Raw genomic sequence first — 24,090 nt, forward strand, 5'->3', positions numbered from 1 at the left:
GCTTCAAAATGATTTTTCTGCCACACAAAATCACTAGATTTAGTATTTATGGCAGAAAACCTCCGACCTAATTCGCCCAACTGAATTTTAACACTAGTTAATTCATCAGTAGAGATAGGCGAATGGTGTTTTAATTGAGTATACAATAATTCAATTTCACTAAATACTGAGATTTTATCAACAGAAGGGGGAGGAATGCAAAATTGTAAGCCAGCAGATAAAACAAATTCTTCTGTAGTGGACAAAACATAAGAAGAATAATTAAATATATGTTTATCCAAATTTGTTATAATCCCAAACTTCTTAGTAATTAAATTTTTTAAATATTTATCATAAGAAGAAGTACATTTAATACGGGTAAAATTATCGCCGATGGATAAAAACCTAGAAAAACGGAGTTTATCAAAGAAAGATAGTTCTTTCCAAACCATGGCCCAAAGAAAAAGGTGTTTACTACGTAACGAATTATATGTATCAGAATTAAACAGGATTTCATCTTGTAGGAAAACACGTTGAACTGCCAATGTATTTCTACATTTAATTTTAGAAATACGATGGCAGATATAACCGGGAGCAACATGATTTAGGCGGCAAGATTTAAGAAATTCCATCCTACACTTCAAAACGATTAACTTATTTTTAATACGTATAACTTTGTTTAACGTTTTGATAAATTGTGAGTTGTACCGACCTCGAAAATATGTAAGTAAATTTTTGGTACAGCAGAATGGAAGGAGATATTTCAGAGGAAACATAATTTAATTTAAATACCAAAAAAAAAAAACAAAAAAAAAACAAGAAATGGGCAGGTGAAATTAAAATTTTCCCTAAGGCCTTATCGTCTGACCCTCTAAGAGGAAACGTCAGAATGATAGATTAAAAACTAAGAAAAACGAATGAGGGAAGAGGGGAATTTTGGTTACAGTTGGAAGAACAGTGGAGAAAAAAAAAAAAAAAAAAAAAAAAAAAAAAAAAAAAATCTCACTGTTCAGGTGGTTTTAAATCAATGAATATCTCCAACTGATGTCTAAGAATCTTTTGTCTACACAGGCTAGGTCGAGAGTTGTTAATAACTAACGCCTCAATGATATTGAGATGATAGTTCGACCTAGCACTGTATAAAACAGAAAACCACCCATCAGAATATTGATCGGCACACCTATTTATACTCAACAGGTGATCGCCAATGGCAGACTCATGAGCCTGGGAGTGCCCGGATGCTCTCTAAACCTGGTGTAGTCGAATATCCCGAGGGATATGTTGGGATATTCTCATTTCTAATCTTTGGGACGTTTTGCCAACGTAGTCAGCTCCACACTGACAAACGAATTTATAAACAACAGAGTTCTTTTGAATGGTTGGCAAAACATCTTTACGAAAAGAAGAGAAAAAGGTTCGAGTTGTGTAAACTACTCTAAGCATAGTAGCTGGAAAACATCGTTGAGTAGCAGAAGAAATCCTTTTAACAATATGAAGGCCATCAGGACCCAACCATGGTAATTTTAGATAAATGGGACAACGTGATGGACCAATATGTTTACCGCTATTAAATGTAGTAATTTTACGTTCAATAGTAGATTTTATTATATTAATGGGATATCCATTATTAAGAAAAATAGTTGTAATTTCACCAAGTTCCGTATCAAGACGGTTTGGTGAACAAATCATAAGTGCACGATGCGTAAGAGCGCTAATGAGGTTTATTTTTCTAGACTGAGGGGCAAAAGAAAACCAATTAAGATAGAGCCCTGTAAATGTAGGTTTTCTATAAACAGAGGTCTCAAACGTAGTACCAACTTTAGAAACACGAACGTCGAGGAATGGGAGAGAGCTACAGTCTTCAACCTCCATAGTAAATTGTAAAGATGGATGCAGGTTGCAAAGAAGACCAAGAAATGGGTAGCCCTCTTGGTCCTTCGTTAGCCAACATTTTCGTTGGATTTTTGGAAAACGAATTATTTTCCAAAATTATTAAGCCAGCATTCTATACACGCTACGTTGATGATACTTTTGCATGCTTTCCCTCTCGGAGCGAAGCTAAACAGTTTCTTGGTCTTCTTTGCAACCTGCATCCATCTTTACAATTTACTATAGAGGTTGAAGACTGTAGCTCTCTCCCATTCCTCGACGTTCGTGTTTCTAAAGTTGGTACTACGTTTGAGACCTCTGTTTATAGAAAACCTACATTTACAGGGCTCTATCTTAATTGGTTTTCTTTTGCCCCTCAGTCTAGAAAAATAAACCTCATTAGCGCTCTTACGCATCGTGCACTTATGATTTGTTTACCAAACCGTCTTGATACGGAACTTGGTGAAATTACAACTATTTTTCTTAATAATGGATATCCCATTAATATAATAAAATCTACTATTGAACGTAAAATTACTACATTTAATAGCGGTAAACATATTGGTCCATCACGTTGTCCCATTTATCTAAAATTACCATGGTTGGGTCCTGATGGCCTTCATATTGTTAAAAGGATTTCTTCTGCTACTCAACGATGTTTTCCAGCTACTATGCTTAGAGTAGTTTACACAACTCGAACCTTTTTCTCTTCTTTTCGTAAAGATGTTTTGCCAACCATTCAAAAGAACTCTGTTGTTTATAAATTCGTTTGTCAGTGTGGAGCTGACTACGTTGGCAAAACGTCCCAAAGATTAGAAATGAGAATATCCCAACATATCCCTCGGGATATTCGACTACACCAGGTTTCGAGAGCATCCGGGCACTCCCAGGCTCATGAGTCTGCCATTGGCGATCACCTGTTGAGTATAAATAGGTGTGCCGATCAATATTCCGATGGGTGGTTTTCTGTTTTATACAGTGCTAGGTCGAACTATCATCTCAATATCATTGAGGCGTTAGTTATTAACAACTCTCGACCTAGCCTGTGTAGACAAAAGATTCTTAGACATCAGTTGGAGATATTCATTGATTTAAAACCACCTGAACAGTGAGATTTTTTTTTTTTTTTTTTTTTTTTTTTTTTTTCTCCACTGTTCTTCCAACTGTAACCAAAATTCCCCTCTTCCCTCATTCGTTTTTCTTAGTTTTTAATCTATCATTCTGACGTTTCCTCTTAGAGGGTCAGACGATAAGGCCTTAGGGAAAATTTTAATTTCACCTGCCCATTTCTTGTTTTTTCTTTTGGTATTTAAATTAAATTATGTTTCCTCTGAAATATATATATATATATATATATATATATATATATGTTCAGAGATTACAGTTAAGATATCTGCAGTAGGCTTGAAAGAAATGAAAAATAGCTCACATCTGAGAATGTTTGTAACATACTAGTCAAGCCGTGTGTTAGTAGTTATATAAGTAAATGTATATGTGTGTTATATTAAGTTAAAATATGTGAGTGGTGGTAATCATATTGAATTCTTGAGGCTTCTTATCAAACCCTACGGCCAGACGTCCGATGGAAGCAGGTTCTGTTGCATCATAAGAGAAAAGTTTGGAGGTTGAAAGAAACGCTGTGGTGGTCTCTTACTGAGAAAAAAAAAAAGAGTGTAATTGACACTCCCTTTTATCAACTTCCATCACATGCTCAGCTTGCATGAGAGATGGCCTCTGATTGGGCAAGCCAGAAAAGAACTTGAATGCTTGCACCAATCAGCACTGAGCTTAGAAATTAATTAAAATTGTAATGGGAACTTGTAGCCGTATTGTTATCTTAAAAAGGAAATACAATGTTTTACTTCATTTTATTTATAAGTTACACCCCGATCTAACCATGATCTGCAATTTTTAAGGTGTTTGATACAAACCATTAACCCTTATCCTCGACTGGCCTTTGGGCGTTAATGAGCGGTGACTCATTAATAAAAAGAATGAAAAAAAAAATTGTTGTTGCTGTTGTTTTTTGGGGGGTTTTTTATTAAAAAAGAATATTTGTTGATAAAAAGTTCAGGGTATGGAGCCTGAGTACATAGGAGTCCTCATTGACTGATTTAAATTGTCAATTTGAGTAATTTTTTTATAGAATAGCCAAGCTTCTTTCTTTTCACCATTAGTGCTCGAATGCCTGTTTTGCTCCAGTCAAAATGTATCGCTCTCTCTTTGAAGAAACCTCTTATTTTGATGAGCTTCTTAGGACTGATTTTCACTCAAGATCTTAAATGGAAGACATGTATTGAGTCTATTTTTAGCAACTTAACATCCATAAAAAGAAATACAACTGTTTCCCCCATGTGTAACGTTGTCTGGAAACGAGTGCAGTTTCAGTCACAAAGGAGACTAAGACAAAGAATAGGAAATAACTTCAACTCTCTCGTTCTTTATAGCAACAATGTTTATTTCCTCATTGGTTCAGCTGTGACGTCACCCACGTAATCTAGAACATTCTCCACGTCTCTTGTAAGATCTCAAACTTATCTCGTCTCCCTCGTAATTGTTCTCTTTCTTTCTTTTATCGTCCTTTTTTTCCCCTACAGGTGACGTCACTTCGCATGTATTTACATACGCGCATCTGCGTTATGTTACAACTTGAAATATAATTTGATCATTCTACCACTGCAGAAAATATCTGATTCCAGATGCGATCAAATTTTTTTTTTTTTACAAAGAGGTCACCACTTATCAAGGCCCGGAGGACTCGAGGATCAGGGCTAATGGGTATACATTAGTCAATGGGATTATAGCTTAGTAAACATAAGTAGTGGAAATTTTATAAATTGGATTACTTAGGGGGGAGGTTCATCAGAACTTCTTTATGGTTGGCCTTGAAGACAATCAAATTGTCGTCAGCTGGAAAGCAGGCAATCGGAAGAGAGTTCCACAGGCGTGCAGTTCTAAGAAAGAAGCTTTGTTTGTGGAATCTACATTTAAGTTTAGGCACAGATGAAGAGTGTAGGAAATTATTAATAGTGATTTTGGCTAGATGAGTGTTTTTCATGAAAGTTTGGCGAGGGGGGGGCATAGATTGAAGCTCAGACGAGCACTTGCCATGAAAATTACGATAAAGCAGAGACAGGCTCGCAACGTTTCTTCTGTGGGAAAGAGGTTGCAGGGAAGAGAAAAGGGCACACCCCCACTAAGCTACGAAGTCTATTTTGAACTTTGGCAAGTCAGGATAAGCTGCTTCTAGTAGCTTCTGCCCAGATGTAGCAACAGTAGTCCATCATTGGCTGAACCTGGCTTTTATATAGGATATATTTTATATTTCCTTATTTTGTCCTTTAGTCCTCACATTTCATGAGTGATGTTTCTGATAAAGGGGTAGAATCTATCCATATCACACTTATTATTGGCAAGTTTTTGACTTTGAAATAGTATTTTTAATTTTTTTTTTTTTAGCTCCATACATCAAGTGACTTCATGCTTTGTCTGGAGCAATTTCCATAAAAAAAAATCCTCTACTAATATTAGAGTCTGATACGTCATCAAATGAAATATTGTTGACATATTTGTGGAGCTGCCACACATAGCACTCTTTCCTGTAAAAGAGTACAAAATCGATTAATAGACGGTGGGGGGGGGGGGTGATCTCTTTTTTTTTTTTTTTTTTTTTTTTTTTCTCTACAATCATTTTCTCATAGATTTCTAGTTTTTCTCTACTTTCCTTGGAGGATGCTCGACTGAGCTCCAATCTTTGATTTTTCCTTGTAAGACATTCACAGTAAGAAATTGTCTTCTACTACGACAGAAAGTGACTTTACTTTCTCCCTCTATGTGTCTAGCGTCAGGCAGAATACATTACCGCAAGACTGTTTCTCTGTTGATTACAAAATAGTCGTTTTCAAATAAACAATCAAACTCAGTTCATACCTTTGATCAATATTAATACTCCCATCATGATACGCATCTCCCAGCTGACAATCATTTCATCTCATTAACTCTTATCCTCATGTGTCTCTTGAATGGTGACTTAATAGTAAAAAAATAGATAAATAAATAAAAAATAATGAATAAATTGCATTTCACGTTTAATGGGATGGCGTAGAAAACTATGCTCTTTTCTTTTGCAGACGCCATCTCTCAAGGTTAAGACGGAAATATCAAAGGGCGATAACTCTGTTAGACACGTGAAGTAGAAATAAAACAAGATGGCGCAGTTCATGTGAGTAGAATCTTTTATGCACGCGACTTTTAGTCAAATCGTTATGATTATTTATATTGTTGTCTTTACTTTTTAATTGTTCTTTGTCATGAGGGATTCTTACAAATATAATCACCACTTATAGAGTTTAGTCTGTTTTGTTTTGCAAACATTTTAGTGTCCTATATTATTTTTATATACAAGGTCATTAAAATACAACGGTTTATCCGCTCTATTTTAAGGTCCGTTTTGCTTCGAAAATGGCAACTCCTTCAATATATTGTTTATTTTTAGTTTGGGATCACAAATGAACCTTACTCAACTTTATAGCCAAAAGTTTTCTCCGCCAATTTGAAAGCTTCAAACTATTTTGAACGTCGAAGTTTACAACATAAACATCGTGTCGGGCACGTTTTAGGTTAATTCCTATTTCAGTAAATTATTTAACGTTAAATGAGTTTCAGTGTTATTTTTAAATAATTTGAGTGCTAGTCCAGACCCTCACCCTCAAAAAATAAAAAGTAACATTAAAAATGAAATGGGAATGAAAACTCGCCCGGAAAAATATAGTCACCATATTTATAAACAAATCTAAGGAAAATAACTCTAGTTCATGAATTTCAACAGAGAATCTTTTTATTTTCTTTTTGAATTGTTAAACAATCTTAAAAAAAAATAAAATAAAATAAAAAAAAAATGGTAAAATAATATTTTTCTTGCTTTTATATCGTCGCTCCATCCAATTTTTCCCTGTCTTTAATTAGGAAATTAAAAACAAAAGTTATGTGCATTCACTGCATTTATTAGTCCCTTTCTGCATTTCTTTATAAAGAATGCGACTTATATTTTCCAGACGAGTTTTAATTTCAGCATTTCAAGTGTTCAAAGAAATTTATTATTTGTTATTAAACCAATGCATTTCAGGTGAAAACATGATTACGTACTTAACGTGTTATGGGAAATTGGTATAAATTCCAAAACTTACGAAAAATGATCCAGTACAAGATGTGCTGCTTCTGCTAGATGTATTTTGGTGCTTGTTCAGATGGACACTTATAGCGACAAAGAACAACTTTTATATTGTACTTTTTTTTTAATTTTTTTTTTTTATTTCATTTTCACTCCAAACAAAGCACAGTGCCACTTTCATGTAGGTGGCTACTATCGGGAACATAAGTTGAAGGGATACTATGTAGGGAGTTGAGCAGCAAGATGTCTGTTCACATTACACTTGAATTTCTGCATTTGGAAAAACAGGAACCTGGAAGGGAGTTCCAAAGTCTAGCAGTTCTGGGCAAGAAACTATTAGAGTAGAAGGCCTTCTTACATCTAGGGATCTCTACTGTGTAGGGAGGGGATTGCTGATTGTCGGGTTTGTCGGGGGTATTTACATTGAGGGAGTACAGGGTCTTGTAGTTCGTCAGAACATCCACTATTAAAATACTTGTAAAACAGGCAGAGGGATGCAATATTTCATGGATGGGACAAACGTTGAAGCTTGGATGACAGTTCAAGACCTATCAGATTGGCAACTCTCTTTTGAACCCTGTCCAGGAGCGAGAGACTAGTAGCAAATGCACCAGCCCAAAGGTAACAATGATACTCCATATATGGATGAATGGTGGCCTTACAGAGGTACAAGATACTTTCAGGCATAAGTAACTTTCTAGTACGGTAGAGAGAGCCCACCTTCCTCGCAGCGGCCTTGACAATGCTTTCAATGTATCTGTTCCAACTCATGTTCTCTGTGAATGTTAAGCCAAGGAGTTTGAACAAAGTACTTTCAGGTAATGTCTCTTTAACCAAAGCTATTGGTGGTTGAGAAAGTTTCTTGTAATTATTGAAGGAAACAAGCTTAGTCTTAGCAGCATTTAATGTGACTATCCATTTTTGTCCCCATTCCACTACAGAATGAAGGTCTTCCTCTAGTGTTTCTGCCATTTCCTTAGATATGTGTTCATTTGTTTGCCTGTCGTGCCTTTTTATAGAGTGTGGTGTCATCAGCAAATATACCCATCTCAGAAACAATTTTATCAGGGAGGTCGTTTATGAATATCAGGAATAATAAAGGTCCAACGATACCCTCCCTTCGAGGTACACCCGCATTTATATCATATTGTTTAACTGTATGATTGTCAAGGACAACCTGGTTTCTTCTCTTATTTAAGAAGGATTTAATTATGTTAAGTATTTGTCCAGTGATACTGTATGATCTGATTTTCCTGAGAAGACCATTGTAAAAAGCCTTGGATATATCTAGGGCTACTGCACTCCCCTCCTCTGCCTTATCCAGAGCATGGTATATATGTTCAGAGATTACAGTTAGAATATCTGCAGTAGAACGGGCTTACCTAAATCCATGTTGTTGGTCAGTGAGAAGTTGAGCAGCTGTAAGGTGATGGACTAGAGCTTGGTTAATTATGGACTCAAATATTTTGGCAAAAAGTAGGAGGAGGCTAATGGGGCGAAAATTTATTGGGTCAGTTCTTTCGCCAGAATTCTTGTAAACTAGTACCACAGAAGCAGTTTTCCAGCTAGCAGGAAAGTAAGATTCATTAAGGCATTTGTTGTAAAGTTTGAAGAGGATTGGAGCAACCTCAACAGAGCATTTTTTTTAATAGCACAGTCAGGATGACATTCAGGTTTACATGCTTTTGAGGTGTCTGGGTTTTTTATGATATCATACACCTGAAAAGGGGTAATTTTCCGATCATCCAGTGTAGCATCAGTCTGTAAAGGAAAGTCAGGGAGGGAGTGGTTTACCGACTGGCAAGCATGTTAGCCTTCTTGGTTGCCATACAAACAACCTCATGATTTTTGGATAGTGGGGGAATTGTTGGTTGCCAATTATTTACTACTTGTCACAAAATGAGGATTTTATATTCCCAAAATCACAAAAATTGATCAAGTAGTTATTTATTTACGGAAAATAAATTTGTGTTTTTTTACCAATAAGTGACAGATGAAGCTATGTTTTAGATCATAATAAGGAGAGGTAATCAGTGATAATTTTGACAGTTTTCATGTGCATTAGGATTGTCTGCCCTTGTCCACTGATTTGTTGAACGTTCTTTTTACCCTCATCGAAACGAAGTTTGCTTTTCTTAAAAAAAAAAATTACTTGATCAAATTACATGATTTTGGGGAATTTTTTCTTTTTCGTCCCGTGATAGGTACATACATCATACAGACATTTCTGTATTTTCTTTAATTTTAAATGCTGCCATTTGAATAAGCGCCTGTGTTTTTTACAAAAAATCAGCCACAATTACATTCTGAAATTTTGTGTTTAAAAATGGCAAACTCTTCATTGTCATCCAGAATTGGTCGTACAATTCTTTCACATTAAAAACATATGATAAAACTTGAGAATTTGATGAGTTCTACTTTTACTTGTAATTATTTTCCTACTCGATCATTGTAATTTTTTAAACTTAAATTAATTTCATCATGACATGTAAGTACGTAATAATGTTTTGTTTTTTTTTCTTACCTAAAATGTGTTAGTTTAAAAGATCACCTATATAAGCAAGCATATTTTCTTTTAGTAAAAAACATTAAGAACAAGTTGCTTGGGAGTAATGTAAAAACTCATTTTCATGTTGAATAATTTAAGTGACTGAAATAAGATTCAACCAAAAACAGCATTAAAACCAGTAAGTTATAGTAAATGTCATTGTACAAGTAAAACATTGAAATGAAAACTTGTCCGAAAAAAAAACATAGTCGCTATCTTCATAAATAAGTCAAGAACGAGGCTAACGGCACAATAATTTAAGTTCATAATTTTTTAGTTAAATGACAGAACCGTTTTTTTTTTTAATCGTAAATAAAAAAATAAAGAAGAGATTATTTCTGGTTGGGGCGGGGAGGGGGGGGTAAGCAATTTTTCAACCTCCATAAAAGGTAAAATATGCTCAGATTGCGACAGTAAAGACTGTCCAGTATTTTTATATCCTTACTAAGCATTATTTTTTGTACCTCTTCATTTAATAGTCTTCATGTTCCCATTTTGCAGTCCTCTGTGGAAACGGTTTGCGCCGAAATACCCAATTCATTGGAAAGGTAACCCACAGTTGCGATTGTTTCTACCACAATTTTGGATGAAGCTAATCCATCCCAAGAGAAAAGTTCCACCCAACCAAGTGCATTTTATTGTCCACCCGCAGTAAGTAACACTTTGCTATTTTCGCAAACATCCAGGAATTTTAATGATAATTTGAAATAGAATTTGGTCACTAAACATGCAGATTTAATGAATATTCTTGTTTGTATGGATGAACAACCACATACATTTAAGCAGAAAAATGAACTGATAACTTAATGAATAGATTTCCCTCTCTCTTTCTTTCTATCTCTCTCTCACTCTCTCTCTCTCTATATATATATACACATAAAGTGAAAGTGTGTGTCTGTCTGTCCGTGTACATTTCCCTATGCAATAACTCTGTAAATTTTCAGTCTACAGACTTGAAATTTGATATACAGTATGGAGATTTGGGAAAATCTTTGTAAGCCATTTTCGACCAGAAATTTGGCTGTTATGGAGTCAAAGTTCAACAATTTGACCTTTAAGAACTCTACCAAACTCTTCCAACAATTTTGGGTCTAAACACTTGAAATTTTAGATATAGGTTCCTTGGACATGGATCTAACTTAATAAGTTGATTTGAGTCCAAAACAATAAATGTTAAGAGGTCATAATAGGGGTCAAAGTTGAAAAAAATTTGACCTCTGCAGTCTTTACCAAATTACTCAGCAACTTTCTGCTCTAAACATTTGGAATTTTACATAAAGGGTATTCAGAAATAGGGCAGCTTTTTAATCGGTTTAGGTCGAAAATTTGAGCTACCAACATATAAATGTATGTATGTATGTATGTTTGCATGTCTGCCTAAAACTTTCAACAGAGGCGACAGATTTTCACAAGATCAGTATCGTTTTGAAGCTTGACCCTTCAGACGACAAATACCGAAAAATTGGCTAAAAACATTAATTTCTTCACCCTCAACTGGGCACTTTTCTACAGGGAGGGATTGAATTTTTTTGCCGATATTTTCGAAAGTCATCCTCTCTTTTCAATTGTCTAGCCTTAATTTAAACCTACATCTCTTCTGGTTTGACGGTGGTTGTAACAGTGAAGACGTCCCGTTTTTTTTCACATTCTTTTCATTCTTCACAGTATGGGTTTGAGCCTGCCTTCCTACTATCACTTTTTTTTTTTTTCTCAACACACACCTCCAAAAACCCGGGCAACACCGGGCTAAAATGCTAGTATATATATATATATATATATATATATATATATATACAGCCTTTGAGATTTGAAAAAAAAATCACTTGACTGTCGGTCGAGTGTGAGGGAAAATTTACTCGCCCCAAAATATTTTTACTCGTTCGACTTTGTCTTTGTTTCAGTCAATAATAGTAAATAATTTTACAACTATTCAGGAAATTACCGTGTGTATAATCTAACAAGAAAATATTTGTTTAACTCTTGTAAATCAACTATTTTATTACTACAAACTTTTCAGTAAATATTCAACAAAACGTAAAAATACAATACCAGTTTCTTTATATAGCATCATTCATATTATTGTTCCATAGAAATAAGAATCATTTCTTCGGATGCTTGATGGAACGATGCGTTTTTTTCCTCTTTCAAATGTTCGTCTTTGCTTTTGTAAGCATGAAGTGTATGTAGTTGTAGCGTCGAATAATTTTTTTTCCAAATGAATTTCAAAATCAGAGAGCTAAATGAAGGTGACATTTTGACTACAAGTCGAATGTGTAAATTTGACCTCTTGTTGACCTTTAGCGAGACCACTCTTTTTTCAATTTGATATTCCAACGGTCTCACAGCTAGAGATGAAAGAATTCACAAATGATGAGACATAGGTCATTCTAAGTCACCGCATTTTTGAGAGTCGTAAAATAAATGGGTTTTTCCCTGTTTCTTTATTTGACTGGTGGGCGAGTGATTTACAACTTTTAGTCGTCCCAAGAAATTTTCAATCAACTGTGGTGACCGGTTGTGTAAAGTCTCAAAGGCTGTATGTATATATATATATATATATATATATATATATATATGGCACCAAAAATAAAGATCCGTACTTGTCATTTTTTCAAAAACTGCAAATTTAAGCTAAATTGAATGTAACTGTTTAAACAACCCATACTTCATTTGATTCGCCGTTTTATTTCTCTATAATTTTAATTGTTCATATTTGACTCTTAATTGAATTATCCTAGTGTTTACGTCAACTTAAAAAATAAAACTTCAAATCGAGAAGGTAAAAAGAAATTCCGTACAATGGAAAATTTTTATTTAAATGTAACTTTTGAACATTAATGCAGTACAAATACAACAGGAACACAATGAACTAGTTAATATTAAGTAGTATAGCTCTTCCGCATTTTGACAGCCTGCAATCTTTTGAGCATTCCTTGGATTAGTCAGTGGCATTACTCTGGTGAAAGAGGGCGCTTTCTGTTCTTTATAGAAATCATTGGCTTGCATCTTGCAACACAGCTTTGCAAATTAAATTTCTTCAATCTGTTCTTAATGGTAGAAAGACAGCACTTTTTAACAAGACTAGCATGGGTGCACGACATTGCCCGGATGTTTGGAGGTGTATGTTGAGCAAAAAAAAAAAAAAGCGGTCAATTTTTTTAAAATTTGACCCCTATTATGACCCCTTAACATTTATTGTTTTGGGCTCAAATCAACTTATTTAGTTAGATCCATGTCCAAGGAACCTATATCTAAAATTTCAAGTGTTTAGACCCACAATTGTCGGAGGAGTTTGATAGAGTTCTCAAAGGTCAAATCATTGAACTTTTACACACACACACACACTCACGCGTTCACTTTTATAGATATGTAGATAGATTACACTGTTGTTGAATTTAGAGAGCTATTTCAAATCTGTTTCTGAGGCTGCGGATCTTGATAGCATTGTGTTCCCTGTAAGAAGTAAGCCTAGGACGACCAGATTTAGGAGCATCACAAACACTGTCAGTGTTTTGGTGCTTTTTCATTCATGTTGTTTTTTCATAATATTTCAATTTGAAACCGATTTCTTGATTGGATAAACCAGAAAGGTGGAGATTAAAGAGTTCCTGGCGATCACTAAGAGAGAGTCAAGGCATATGGACTAAATGTTACATGGAATCTAGAACAACAACAATTACGATTAGAAATACTTTGTTGCCTAAAAGGTGGATATTTTAAGTTGGTTTTAAACTCATTTGTTGCTGGGGAGTTTCTTTTTGGGGACATTCCAGTCCATATCATCCAGCCCTGACCCAATCACCCTCAGACCCTCTGATATTACTGGACAAATACTTAACATAATTAAATCCTTCTTAAGTAAAAGAAGAATCCAGGTTGTCCTTGATGGTTGTACGTCTCAACAATATGATATAAATGCAAGTGTACCTTAGGGTTTGATCGTTGGAACTTTATTATTCCTAATATTCATAAATGACCTCCTTGATAAAATTGTCTCTGAGATGGGTATATTTACTGACGACACCACGCTCTATAATAGTTATGAGGGGAAAACAAATGAACACATCTTCAAAGCAATGGCAGAAACCCTAGAGGAAGACCTCCAATCTGTAGTGGAATGTGGTTAAAAATGGATAGTAACGTTCTTAGCTACCAAGACTAAGTTCATTTCCTTTAATAATTACAAGAAAACTTGTTGTCACATTTGGGTTGGTGCAACTGCTACTAGTGTCTCACTCCTGGATAAGGTTCAAAAGAGAGTTGCCAACCATCTAAGCTTCAACCTCTGTCTCATCGACAAAATGTTTCATCCTTCTTCCTGTTTTACAAGTACTTTAATCGTAAATACTTTGACGAACTGCAAGCCCTTGTACCCCCTCAACATAAATACTCCTGACAAACCCGACAATCAGCAATGTCCCCCCCCCCCTACACAATAGAGATCCCTAGACATAAGAAAGCCTTCTACTCCAATTGTTTCTTCTCCAGAACTGCTAGACTTTGGAATTCCCTTTTGGGTTCCTGCTTTCCCAACTGTACTGACATGCAGAAGTTCAAGTGTAATGTGAACAGACATCTTGCTGCTCAACATCCTACACAGTATCCCTGCAACTTATGTTCCCAATAGTAGTTCCTACATCAGTGACACTGTGCCTTGTTTGGGGTGAAAATGCATTAAGTCACTTTGTGTGTTTGTGTGTGAGTTCCTTCCTCATAGGTTCAGCCATTTCAGACCCGATCTTTTGCAAATCTCACACAAAGGTAATTTATATGTCTGGCAGTGTTCTTAGATATGTCTTGTGCAGAAATTCATCCAATAAGTATGAAAAAAATCTGATCCTAAAAATAGGTTTTCTCTCTTATAGATAAAAAAGAATAATTTTAACAGGGGAATACTTTTACACTGGCCAAGGGAGATAATAAAATTTCTGTAAATCATTTCTTTTAAAAAAAAAAAAAAAACAGATTTATTATAATCTGGAGATATAGCTTAGTGGCAGAGTATTCGACTACGGTTCAAATGATCCCCTGTTCAAGCCCGGGGTGTTCGTCACCATTTTATTTAAAAAAATTTTTATTAATGATTTCAATTTACAATAAAAGAAGTACAATTTAAATATTGCTACAAATCATTTGTTTGTTTGCATATTTTAAAACTAAACATTAATCAAAAGTGACTTTTCCAGGGCATTCATCATCAAGCTCAAATATCAGCTGATGTGATATTGTAGACAAACACAGACAGAATTTAACAATTAGTTTTATACCTGCAGATACTAGTGTTTCATGCTTACACAATCATCAGTGTATGAATTAACAATTACTGCCAGTCAGGAGATTTGAACCCAGTCACAAAGTAAACGTTTAGGTTGTAGTCTGCTATTCTACCTCTAGGATACTTTAAATTAGTACAAGAATTGATAAAAATTAAGTGCTGATAAGTGCTAAATCAACAAGCATAAATAGTAAACAGTCAGAAAGTATTCAACAACAAGAAGTCCGGATATTGCATTTTGTGCCTAGGTTGACCGTTTTTTTTTCTAATTCTCTAAAGAGGGCTGAACTTTATTTTCTTAAAGGGGCGTTATAAAAATAATATTTTTTAAATAAATATTAACAATTATTTTTATGTCTACTGATACTAGTCTTTCAAATTTTATGAGTACCCGAGATATGAAATAGCCCGCCATTTTTAAAAATATCTCAAGAAACAAAGAAATATTTTAACAATTACTTACTTACAATTATTTACTAAATTTATCTTCCAATGCCTTAAAAATTCCCATTAATCGTCTAAAAATGTTTTTCTTATTTAAAAATAACACTATTTGATCAATTTGCGTGATTTTTGGAATATGATAATTTTGTCACAAATATGTACATTATATAGATTTTTCTTTATTTTTGTTTTTTGATATACGGAGAATTCTGGACAAAAACCATGACTTTTATACATAGAAATATATACGCATAAGCATATACCTAACTTTATATGAATAGAGATATTAAAACTGTTGAATTGCCTGACAGAAACCCTGGGGTCAAGCCTTATTTGTGAGGGTGGAATGTTTTTTTGTTTTTTTTGTACTGTTTTCGCAGCTGATATTACACTTTGATGAAATTTGAATGGTCAGCTCAAGTGACGATGTACAGAAAGAAAGAAACTGTTGGTTTCTGTCATAGGAGTTAAAGTGTTCAAGGCTGACACATCCAATTTTGTTAAAAGTGCCGTAAAGTTGTAAACAAGATTCACACTATGTATTCATTTTTACTATCTTTGACAATTTCCAACAATTCAAAAAATAATGCAATGTAGCAAGGGGCTTAACTCTAACAAAGAGTTATGTTCCTTCTCTCTGCTGTATTACATTACTAACAAACACATCATTATTATTTGTACAGATATATTAAAAAATCTGCTTAATCTATCATTATACTAAAGCTAAGTTAATCAACGTTTGTTTCCCTATAGCATTTTTCTTCAATAAGTTTCTTTCACCCTCTCTCACTGTATTATGTTTGACTATCCCCCACCTTGTTCTAATTTTTTACAGTCCCTATCACTCTTACTTCCATGAGAGAGAAAGGCAGAGGGAGGATGTAATGAAAGAAATATTAATTTTAGATTTTGTTTTATTTTTTTAATATTTAACTGGTTTTGCAAACACACTTTTTCCTTATTCAGATAATCTAACCAGAACTCAGTGGTTGACCCAAGGAATCGTGTTTTCTAATATTAATATAAACAGTATGGATTTAGTTTATTTGTTTTTTTGTGTTTTTTCATTGTGTGTGTGCGCGTGTATAAGTGTGCGCGTGTGTATATATATATATATATATATATATATATATATATATATATATATATATATATATATATATATATATATATATATTTAGTCTGTTTTTATATGAGCAGTAATATGTTGCTACACAGTCATGAGCATTTTTCAGTCAGCTAGTTACTATTAACTCTTCAGGCGATACAGCTTATATAAAAGCAAAGTTTACAATTAAAATATCAGATCTTCTCTCTCTCTCTCTATATATATATATATATATATATATATATATATATATATATATATAAGGTGCCTTCAATATGGTTCCAGACTTTTTTCGTATGGCCACTTTTATTAATAGTGCACACATGAAACTCTAGTCCCCTTCGAAGTAATCTCCTCTGACTGAAATGCACTTGTACTGTTCCAACAACTTCTGAAAGACTCTATCGAAGTCCTCTTGTGTGAGCGTTTCAATGACCCTCATCACAGCCTCTTCTCTTCAATTGTTTCATAATGGCAGCCTCTAAGGTTTTCCCTGAGTTTAGGGAATAACCAAAAGTCACATGGGGCAAGATCTGGACTATAGGTGTGGGGGATGGAACTGCTTTGATGCCCATCTTGGTCAAATAGTCTGTGACAAAGATGGAGTTGTGAGCTGGTGCATTGTCCTGATGGAAATGCCACTGACCCGATTTGAAGAGTGTTGGCCTTTTCCAATGAAATCTCCTACTGAACTCCCTTAAAGCCTCAACATAGTATTCCCCCCAGTGCATGTAGATCATGTCCGTGCTATCAAAAAAGAGATTGTGATAAGTTTTTGGGTGGATTTGCTCTGACCTTCTTGGGTTTAGAAGAGCCAGCATTCTTCCACGCTGGGACCTCTGTCTCTTAGTCTCTGGGTCATAGCAGTAGATCTAGTTTTCATCGCAGGTCACTAGAGCATCAAGAACTGCAGGATCTGAATTGATCAGCCCGACCATCTACCTGCTGTCATGATGTCTTTCTTTCTGAATTTCTTTGAGCACCCTTGGGACAAACTTCCTTGCAAATAATTGTGTGTAGTTCCCACACTGACATCAAACTGTGCACTTCCTATCTCTATAGACACACGACGGTCCTTATCCATGAAATTCTTTATTTGGCCAATCAACTCTGATGTTCTGACTTCCTTAATCCTCTGAAACCTCTCATCATCCCTCACAAACTCTCTACCTTTCTTGAATCTCTTATGCCACTCAAAAACTGATGTTTTATTCATGCAAGATGGTCCCAAAGCAGTCTGAAGCATTCTAGGTGTTTCTATGGCATTTTTTCCAAATTTAAAACAGAATTTTCTTGCATATCGTTCCTCAAGTCCAGATTGCATTTTGGAAATTCACCAACTGTGACAATCAGGCTTTAATAGGGTGTATTCCATTCCCCCCCCCCAAAAAAAAAAAAATAAAATGAATTCAAAGCACACGGAGGCAATCCATCTTGTGCCGAAATATTTGATTCTTGAAAATATGTTGTAGAAGATTAGAACAACCTTGGTATCATTGGTTTCAAATCCAAACAAAGGGTTTCTTTTACTGGACTCTCTTCATCCTATTTATTAGATAGACATAAATATAGGCTAAAGAGAGTCTGACATAGATGACCAACTGTAGACACACTTAGTTTTTGTTTGAAATTGATGGTATCGATGTTGTTTTGATCTTTTGTAACATGAATATTACGTTCTTATTTTTTAATTTTTCATAATTGAGCACTCTACTGGGGTTTTCTTCCATTACATTTTTATACTTTCAAGTAGTCTCCAGCTCTTGATAATGTATGATTTCTCTTCTTAGTTACTGCTGCCCTTCAACGTACCACCCATCACACTAGATAATAATTATAACACTTTTGTAATTGTGTTTTCTCTTTTTCTTTCTACAGAATGAGCAAAATTGACATAAAAAATTATCTAGAGAAAATCTACAAGGTTCCAGTGTTGTCTGTATCGACAGAAATCGTTCAAGGTAACGTTGCACAGTCTTTGTTAGATTTTTTTTTTCTTCCCTTAACATCCAGACTAAATTCAGCAATATAATGGTTTTCTTTTTTATTACATTCATGAGTATGTTTGTTTGTTTTTATATCCAAGTTAACCTTACAATTGTTTGTTTTATATCTTAGTTGACCTTACTTTTATGTTTCTTTATCCTAGTTATAATTCTTTTCACCCCAAATAAATTTGCAGAAGGAGGTGATGGTGGCTGTGGTTAACGACACAGACTAAAAACCTGAGTGTGCCAAGTTCAAATCCAGTTTGTTCCATAGAAACACTTTCATCAAATTCACACTTTATCTTGTGTCTAACCTCCTGGAGAGTAGGTAAATAAAATAAACTTGCATCTATCTTGAATTTTTCAGCTTTAAGATGGCTGCCGTTGAAACAACATTGTCTACTAAATAAGTTCTGTTTTTTATAACCAAACAATACCATAATAATATGACCTAATTCTTGTGGTATTGTTTGGCTATTAAATTATTAATTGAACCCAATTTTTATAAAACTAGAACTAATTTGGTTGAGATAATATTGTTTCACCAGCAACCATCTTAAAGGTGAAAAGTTCAAGATAACCAGGCTTGTTAACTTATCCTTTCTCGTTTACCATTATTTCCAACCTTTCATTAGAGAGTGTTGGAAGTAGATGGAGTGCTTTCATTGATGTGCACTATTAAATGATTCCTAAAACATTCATCAGCCAATATTTTGGGACTTCAATTCCACAGCCATGGTACTTTTGAAATCAAATAACGTAATTCTGTATTCATGACAATATGTAGACACTATCCTCAGCTATCTGGGGCTTGTCAGAACAACCTGGCATGAAAATACTTCCCCCAACAAGTAAACTGTAACTAAATATTCAAAATAACATTCAGTATTTGTAACTCGAAAGACATGCCTTCACGATGATGATATTACACTGGCTTGAATGGTGCACTTTCTTCAAGTGATGTTACATATAGTAGCAACACTAGTTTAGATAATCTACCAGACTAGATGAATTCTTGTCCTGGAATTGAGTAAGACCAAGAGGCCACAAGAAAGATATATGATAATATTGGTAACTGATCAGTAGGACTATGACAATTCTTTTCCTTGTTTTGATTCTCAGGTATATATCCATTGATATCTTATGTTTTTATGTAAAGTGATGTGACCCTTGGTTGATTAATTGTGTCAGATATATACGCGAGAGTAAAAACAATGAAAATAATATGCTGTTGTCATAGCCCTACTGATCAGTTAGTGAAAGGAAAATTAATGTTATTCACATCTTTATTAACACAATAAAGGAGAATTTAATGGAACGCTTGAATATCTTTGTATCTTTGTATCTTTGTATCATGATTGAGTGTTGAGCCGAAGATTTCTGAGAACTTACACTGAAGTAAAATGAAAAAAGACAAATTATATTCTTTTTTTTTAATTTTAGGTAAAGAAGTGAAACATCCAGAGAAACCTTATACGGCCTTTAGAGAAGATGATGAAAAATTTGCTTATGTAGTTTTGGTAAGTACACCACAAAGTTTGTAAATTTTCTTTATTTAAAAAAAAGATTTTTTAACACTAATAAGCACCACTTGTTACAAAAAGTGTATATTAAAATTCAGGAGCGTACTACTCAATTCGACTGCATGTTACAAGAAAAAGGTTTCCCTTTTCTTGTAAGTAAGAAAAACATTAGATAAGTGAAAATGAGATTAAGATAGACAGAGATTCGAACTTTGTTAGCAACGTTCAGAAATGGAATTTCGCTTCGTTCGGTTTCACATAAAATAGTTTAGATATGTTTGTTGTAAAAGGAATTTAATTTTTCAATTCTTTTTATGAAAACTGAATTAAAATAAGGTCAGCTAGAGAAGAACGAACGAAAGCAATTTAAATATGTTGAAAATAGGTTAGAAAAAAAATAGAATTCTTTGTCTGCAGAAATGGTTTGAGAACATGTGCGAACCACGTGAGTTCCCCACGTGTGCATGGCACGTTTTGAAGCCATACATGACGTCATAGCAGAAATGAATTCTCAATATAGGAGCTAGAGTCGAAGATCAGGGGAGAGACGAAGATCAGAGGCAGTCGAGTCCGGATCGAAGTCAGTACAGAGCCGGACAGAGCTGACATGAGGAGGGTCCCCCTTTAGAAGCGAAGGGTTAGAACATAAAACATGTAGAAACGATTTTTAATTCCTGGATGTGATCATCATTTCGACCGGTCAAATGGAATAAAAGAACATCTCATATTTTTGTAACTGCCGTCTTCGTGTCACCATTCTACCAAATTGAAGGCAATGTGAAATCATTGTTATATATGAACTTTGTATAACCCATCCAAGTAATGTGTCCCCCTCTCTATCATAAGAAATGTATCTCTGTGTTAAAAGAACTGATCACCCCCTCCCTCCTCCTCCTCGCTATCTGTGCTATAAGGAGAAACACCCCACAGAACTGTAAAATGTTATAAATGTCACTTCTCTATCTTCCCCTCATCATCTTAAAATGTTACCAAGGCTAATAAAACACTCGAGAATAACAGTTAATGAGATTGATTTATTTGTAACGTTGCACCGGGGACCAACACGTTGTATGCTCAATTGCAAAGAATAGGAAAGAACTTCAACTCGTTTTTTTTTTTTATTTTTTGTACAATATTTATTTCTTCATTGTTACGTTATCACTGTGACGTCCCTTGCGTGATCATCTTCTCGAGTGTCATTCCTGCCTCTAATGTGATCTCAAATGTTCTTCTCACCTCTCACGTGATCTCCTTTTTAAAGTCTTTATTTTTCTTCACCGGCAACGTCGTTTCACATGCATTTGCATACGCACGTTTGCACTATGTTATATATTGACAGTTAAATGATGATGAATGTTATAAGGATTGAAAAGCTCCACATACAAACAACAGCTGACTGAGAAAACAGTAATTCATTCCTCTTTGTTGGAAACATTGTTCATGGAATGTGAGGACTAAATCACTAAATAGGGATGAAGCAAGAATTATGAGGCTGCTGAAAGTAAACCTAGGATTAATTGTCTACTCTCCTCCCTTTCTTGGGGTTAAACTTTTCAAGAACTAAAAATAAAACTGTTCAACACAATCAGACAATTTTTCATTTCATAAACCATAATTCAAAATGGTCATGATACAAAATTTTGCACACACATAAAAACTTTAGGAATTCAATTAGATGTTTTTCAATGAAAATAAAAAATCATTCATTTTTTTTTTTTTTTTTGTATATAAGGCTAAGTCAAATTAAAGAATTCAACTGTCACTTTTTTGGCTGCAATCTTTGGCTTAGTGTTGTGGTTTATAAAAGGTATATATTGTTCAGTTATGTTAGAGTCTGTTTTCATGTTTTGGGTTGTAGATTTAGATCAATATGTTGAATATGTTATGTTGAAGGACATCTTTTAACCCAAATTTGGAAAGATTTGGGGGAGAACTTGAATGCCTACTATACACTGTCCTCGAATGTCTAAGGTCTCTCTGTACTGGGGTTTGTCAGAACAATCTGGCATGAGGATACTTTTTCCATAGAAATAATCCCTGACCAAATATTCAAAATCACATAGTATTCGCAACCCAAATAAGATCTCCTCACTACGGCTACTCCACAGCTTTTCCGAGGAATGGTGCACCTTCTCCAAGTGATATTACCTCAAGTAATAGTACGAAGCTGGATACTCCACCAGACTAGAAAAATTCTTGTCCTGGAATCCAGTACGACCAAGAGACCAACATGAAAGATATACTACAACGTATAAAAATGGTTAATTGGGGAGAGGAAAATTATGTTCTCAATTTCTTTACTAACTCAGTGCTTGAGAGATAAAGAACTTTAATGGAACATTCGAATATCTATGTATCTTCAAGTTCAAGTGTTCGCCCCAGGTTGTGGGCCCCTTGATTTCTGAGAACTTCGACTGAAGTAAAATAAAACAAAAAAAGAAAATCTCCCAAACATTGAAACAACTTGTCCATGTGTGACACTTTACACAAGTAGATAAATGAGGCCAATATAAACAAATCTTTGTAAAACTATAAACTCCACATTCCAGAGCGTAACATTTTATATGGTTCACCTTGACACTTAATATAATGTTGATGAAATGAAAAGAAGTTTTTTATAAAATTAAAGTTAATCTGAAAGATTTGTTTCTATCAGGTATTTGCATTCATGATTATGTAATCACGCAAAATTTCCTGAAAATCAAAAAAAAATATATATATACTATTCAGTCTATTGTGCTGTCTTCCAGTGCGCAATTCAGGGGGTCTAGTGCAGTGTCTGTTCTGTTTTGTTGTCATGAGACAATCATCTTAAGCATTACATCCCCACCCACCCTTCTTTGAAGGGCAGGGTAGTATGTTTGTTCATCATGACACTGTTTTTCCAGGGTAGCAAAAATATGTTCCATCTGAATGTGTTGGACTACTGTTCTCGTGTTAAACATTAATCGCACAACGCTTCAAGAGGAAGATAGTGATCTGAATAGTCCAAAACATCAATCCTTATCTCAAAAATATGCTCCACGTATATGTGACCTTTGACCTTCTTTAGGTGTATCTTGTTGAACTTGAGAATCTGTACAGAATTTTGAAGAATTCTTTATTTAATCCATGGCTGCTTCCCTCCGGACTACAACTTGGATGTCTTCAAGTCTAATGTTAATAAATTCCTAATGAACCGCCCCCCCTAATTAAACACTTCATAAAATCTCCTCACTAACGTGATGTACTTGCAATAACCCTTATCCCTGAGTGGCTTCCGGGCCTTGATAAGTGGTGATCACTGTGTAAAAAAAAAAAAAAAAAAAAAAAAAAAAAAAAAAAAAAATGGGGGTAGCATACCCTCGTTCTGTCAACTGTAACTAGTAAAAAATCAAAGCTTACATTGAAACGTTGTGTAAATAACATCTAAAATTAATTAAGCTCCATTTAACCACATATTTTTGCTAGTCTAGAATTGAAGTTTGATTTTTTTTTTACATTTGGATTAAATTTTTTTTTTTTTCTATTTCACAGGGCAAAGGTGAAACGTTTGAATTTCCAGACATATTTGATGGCAAGGCACCCCAAACCGAGATAGAATTAAAAGACTTTAGAAAGATAAGGAACCAACAACGAAAAGATCAACAAAAACATTGGGACAAAATCATGATTCCACCATGGTTTCGCTAACAAATATTTACATCATATTTGTAGAGAAGGGGGGGGGGTACAAGAAATAAAAACTGTTTCCATGGAAAAAACAAAATCAAAAATACCATTTATGTCCTTATTCTATTTAATCAACTTCATTTTATTTACAAATACAAAAAAAAAAAAGTTGTACACGCTTAAAAATTCAACTTGACAAAATCTCCATGTTCAATTTTTACAGATTTACTGCGTACCTGATTATTTTTGATTTGATTTGCAACATCCTCATGGTTTAGTTTTAGGAATACTTCATACAATATGGAGAAGTTAGGCTGAGATAAGATTTGGCTAATCTGTACTAGCTTTATATTGCAGGTGGTCCTTGTTCTTAATATATTTATTAAGAACAAGGACCACCTGCAATATAAAGCTAGTACAGCAATCTACCACACCTACATGGCTTAATCTAAGATTCACAAGGATTGTATTCCATTAAGGCCCATTGTCAGTGCCTGAGGTTCAGCATGCCATCCATTGAGCTGATATAATCATC

The 24,090-nt window shown here is 34.5% G+C and overlaps 1 protein-coding gene across 1 annotated transcript in view; it reads left to right on the forward strand.

Annotated features, from left to right (window-relative positions):
* Positions 1-23,659, forward strand: part of LOC145241456 (large ribosomal subunit protein uL23m-like) — a 35,486-nt gene extending 11,827 nt beyond the window's left edge. The window contains exons 2-6 of the mRNA XM_080104434.1: positions 5,979-6,070; positions 10,068-10,217; positions 18,272-18,354; positions 19,825-19,901; positions 23,421-23,659. Coding sequence (XP_079960560.1) covers positions 6,057-6,070; positions 10,068-10,217; positions 18,272-18,354; positions 19,825-19,901; positions 23,421-23,576 — 480 coding nt within the window. The 5' untranslated portion in view covers positions 5,979-6,056 and the 3' untranslated portion in view covers positions 23,577-23,659. The remainder of the gene's footprint in view (positions 1-5,978; positions 6,071-10,067; positions 10,218-18,271; positions 18,355-19,824; positions 19,902-23,420) is intronic.
* The last annotated feature ends 431 nt before the right edge of the window (positions 23,660-24,090 follow it).

This window comes from Euprymna scolopes, chromosome 20 (assembly GCF_053919585.1).
Source record: "Euprymna scolopes isolate OS-2025 chromosome 20, ASM5391958v1, whole genome shotgun sequence".
NCBI lineage: Eukaryota > Metazoa > Mollusca > Cephalopoda > Sepiida > Sepiolidae > Euprymna > Euprymna scolopes.